Source organism: Carlito syrichta, unplaced genomic scaffold, assembly GCF_000164805.1.
Source record: "Carlito syrichta isolate Samal-C Ts95f unplaced genomic scaffold, Tarsius_syrichta-2.0.1 Scaffold314112, whole genome shotgun sequence".
Taxonomy (NCBI): Eukaryota; Metazoa; Chordata; class Mammalia; order Primates; family Tarsiidae; genus Carlito; species Carlito syrichta.
Genome location: NW_007258208.1, coordinates 612732 through 616793, shown reverse-complemented (window position 1 = coordinate 616793; position 4062 = coordinate 612732). Strand labels below are relative to the sequence as shown.

Below are 4062 nucleotides of genomic sequence, written 5' to 3'. Positions count from 1 at the left end.
TCAGCCTCCCAAAGGCGCGGGATTACAGGCTGAGCCACCGAGCCCGGCTTATTTTTACATAAATTTTAACCACTACCGATGGAAGTAAAAATGATTTAGGATCACCATGTTTTTGAAAACAAGTGCAGACTGCTTGGTTTTATACAAACTGTGGTTAGTCTTGGGCAGTAGTCAACATTGTCTAAGGCTGCTTTGCCGTTGGGGTTATGCTCTTCCTTTGATACACAAAGTTACACTTTGTAGCTGTGTGGTCAGGAATGTGGGAAGGAAGGCCCAAGTCTCTTTGAGGACCTGATGTAGTAGCTCCTCCTTGAGCTCTGAAGTGGATTGAGAAGCTGCTTTTTGATTGGGGATTGAGTGAATGACGTACCCTTGCTTTGCTTTGCAGCCTAGTGTAGACCAAGTCCAGTTACAAGGAAGGATAACTCCAATATGCTGTCTTTTTAACAGCTCTACTGGGGTAATTCACAGACCATACAGTTCACCTATTTAAAGTATATAATTCAGGGTTTGGGCAACCATCACTATCATCCACTCTTAGGGCATTCTCATCATCCCAAGAAGGAACCATCTGCACATTTCACAGTTGCTCTCCATTCCCACTCCACCCTGCCCCTGTCGACCGCTGATCTGCTTTCTGTCTGTATGGTTTTGCTTGTTCTGAACTTTTTGTGCAAATGGAATCATAGAAGGTATCCTTTGATGACTGATGTCTTTCACTTAGCATCATGCTTTCATGGTTCATTTGTGTTGTAGCACATATCAGGACGTCATTCCCAAATATATTCCCTTGTGTGACTATATCCCACTTTGTGTTTACCGATTCATCTATTGACATCATTTGGGTTGTTTCCACTTTTTGGCTATTATGAATACTGCTGGTATGAACATATGTTTACAGGTCTTTGTGTAGACATATAGTTTCATTTCTGTTGGGTATACATCTAGTAGTGAAATCACTGGATCATATGGAAATTTTATACTTAATGTTCTGAGGAATTGCTGAGCTGCTTTCCATAGTGGAGTACTGTTTTACATTCCTGAAGCAGTGTAGGAAGTTTCCAGTTTCTCCACAACTTCACTAGCCCTTGTTACTGTCTATTCTTTTGGTTTTAGCCATCCTTGTGGATGTGAAGTGTTATCTCACTGAAGTTTAGTTGCTTTTTGTGGTTTTTTTTTTTTTTTTGAGTCCGGAGTCTTACCCTGTTGCCCAGACTGGAGTGCAGTGGCACAGTCATGGCTCACTACAGCCTCAAACTCCTGGGTGCAGACAATCCTCCTGCCTCAGCCTCCCGAGTAGCTTGGATTACAGGTGTGTGCCACTATGCCTGGCTAATTTTTAAATTTTTTTTAGAGACAAGCAGGTCTCATTATGTTCCCAAGCTGGTCTCAAACTCCTCCTGGGCCCAAGCAATCCTCTTGTCTTGGCCTCTCCAAATGCTGGGATTACGGGCATAAGCCACTGTGCCCGTCCTCACTGTAGTTTTTTTTTTTTTTCAAGAAAGATTTTTTTTTTCTTTTTTTTTATTATAAAGATGTGGGGTACAATTCAGGGTTAGTTATACATACATTGATTATGCAGGTACCTTGTTGAGGAGGTATGCCCCTCCCTCCCCTAGCAGTTTCCCTCAACTGCCAATCCCATCCCGCCTCCCCCGACAGTTTCCCATTACTGCCAAACGCTTTCTTATAGTATTATAATTGTTCAAGTTCTGCTTATGAGTGAGAACATATGGTACTCTGTTCTTTGTTTCTGTGGTAGATCACTGAGTATGATCGACTCCAGATCCATCCAAGCTGCTGCAAAGTCCATATATTTGGCCTTCTTTATGGCTCCATAATATTCCATTGTGTACATGTACCACATTTTCTTTATGCAGTCCAGCTTCGATGGGCAACATGGTTGGTTCCATGTTTTTGCTATTGTGAATAGAACTGCAACAAACATATGTGTGCAGGTATCTTTTGTGTAGAATAATTTGAGTTCCTCCGGGTATATTCTCAATAGGGGAATTGCAGGGTCATATGGGAAGTCAATTTCTAGTTCCTTCAGAAATCTCTACACTGTCTTCCAAAGAGGTTGCACTAGTTTACTTTCCCACCAGCAGTGTAGAAGCGTTCCTTTTTCTTCACATCCTTGCCAGCATCTGTTGTTGTTTGTTTTATTAATGATGGCCATTCTTACTGGGGTTAGGTAGTATCTCAATGTGATTTTGATTTGCATTTCACTGATGATGAGTGAGGCTTAGCACTTTTTCATGTGTCTATTGGCTGCCCGTATATCTTCTTTTGAGAAGTGTCTATTATGTCTTTTATGACTGTAGTTTTGATTTGCATTTCTATGGATTTTCTTTTCACTATCTTGATAGTCTTATTTGCAGCACAACATTTTAAATTTTGGCCAAGTCCGATTTTCCTGTTTTTTTTTTTCCTGTTACATATTTAAGTCTTTGCCTAATCCAAGGTCATGAAGATTTATTCCTATAAAGTGTTTTATAATTTCCACTCTGACATTTTAGGTCTGGGATCTGTTTGGGTTACTTTTTGTGTATGGTATATGAAAGGGATCAACCTTTATTGTTTTGCATGTACACATCTAGCTGTAGCTGTTCCAGCACTATTTGCTGGAAGAATGGATTTTCCCCATTGACTGTTTTGACATCTTTGTTGCTGCTACTTATTTTATAGATGCCTTTGAATGAGATATACAAGTCAATTTGTGTCTGTTTTTCCTGGATGATACAAGGTTTAAAAACATTTTCAAGAAATAAGATTTAGTAAGATTTTTGAGACCCCAGAACTGGCAGTCTAATGTTTCCTGTTAAAATAGTCGCATAAGGGTGGGCACGGTGGTTCACATCTGTATTCCTAGCATTTTGGGAGGTGGAGGCAAGAGAATTTGCCTGAGCCCAGAGGTTTGAGACTAGCCTGGACAACTTGCTGAGACCTTGTCTCCACAATAAGAAAAAAAAATTAGCTGAGCATGGTGGTATGCCTGTAGTTCAAGCTACTTAGGAGACTGAGGCAGAAGGATTGCCTGAGCCCAGTAGGTTGAGGCTACAGTGAACTATGACCCTGCTTCTGCACTCCAACCTGGGCATAAGAGTGAGATTCTGACTCAGAAATTAAATATAATAAAGTGATATCATACGAAACTATGAGTAACAGCTACATTTTTTTCTTCCTAGGGACCTCCAGAGGGCTCACAGAGTGGTGGCCGAGCTGCAGGCTGGAACGTGCTTCATTAACAACTATAATGTCAGCCCAGTGGAGTTGCCCTTTGGTGGATATAAGAAGTCAGGTGAGGAGCTGGGAAGTGTGAAGGGACCGGGCTCAGGGATACTGTCATCGTTCAGTCCTCATAGACCAGTATTCCTAAACCTGTGTATCAGATCACCTGGAAAAATATATGACTTCCTGGTCCTCCCCGGATCCACTGGATCAGTCTCCAGGAATGGAAGCCAGGTACCTTTCTCCATGCCCCACCCCCAGAAGCTCTCCAGAAGGTTCTAATGTGTAGGCCTGGTTTGCGAACTAGTGATACCCATGTCAAAAGGGTTTTAACTTACAGGTAAAATTGCTTTTCTTCCCAGTCTTTGATGTTGTAAGCATAAATTCACTCTGAGAGGTTCCCTGTTGGGGTGTCCATCATCATCTACTGCAGAGGTATTACATTCAGTAAATAAAGTGTCTCTAAAGTAGCAGCTCAGAAAGTGTATATTAATTTGTTTTCTCTATTATGACACATTACAATTTTTATTTTTATTTTTTATTTTTTTTCCCTTTTTTAAAATTTAAAGATGTGGGGTACAATTCAGGGTTAGGTATACAAATATTCATTGTTCAGATACCCTTGTTGATGAGGTGTGACCCCCCCCAGGCATATCTTGATTACTGTCAATCCCATTTCCCTGCCACCCGCCCCCCCGCAGTTTCCTGCTACTGTCAATCCTTTTGTTATAATATTACGGTAGTTGTTCAAGGTCCACTTATGAGCGAGAGCATGTGATACTCAGATCTTTGTTTCTGTGAAAGATCACTCAGTATTATAAACTCTAATTC

The 4062-nt window shown here is 41.1% G+C and overlaps 1 protein-coding gene across 3 annotated transcripts in view; it reads left to right on the top strand.

Annotated features, from left to right (window-relative positions):
* Window positions 1-4062, top strand: part of ALDH9A1 (aldehyde dehydrogenase 9 family member A1) — a 36044-nt gene that overhangs the window by 28365 nt on the left and 3617 nt on the right. For all 3 annotated transcript variants that reach the window (XM_008071089.2, XM_008071087.2, XM_008071088.1), the window contains one exon: window positions 3189-3301. In XM_008071089.2, coding sequence (XP_008069280.1) covers window positions 3189-3301 — 113 coding nt within the window. The remainder of the gene's footprint in view (window positions 1-3188; window positions 3302-4062) is intronic.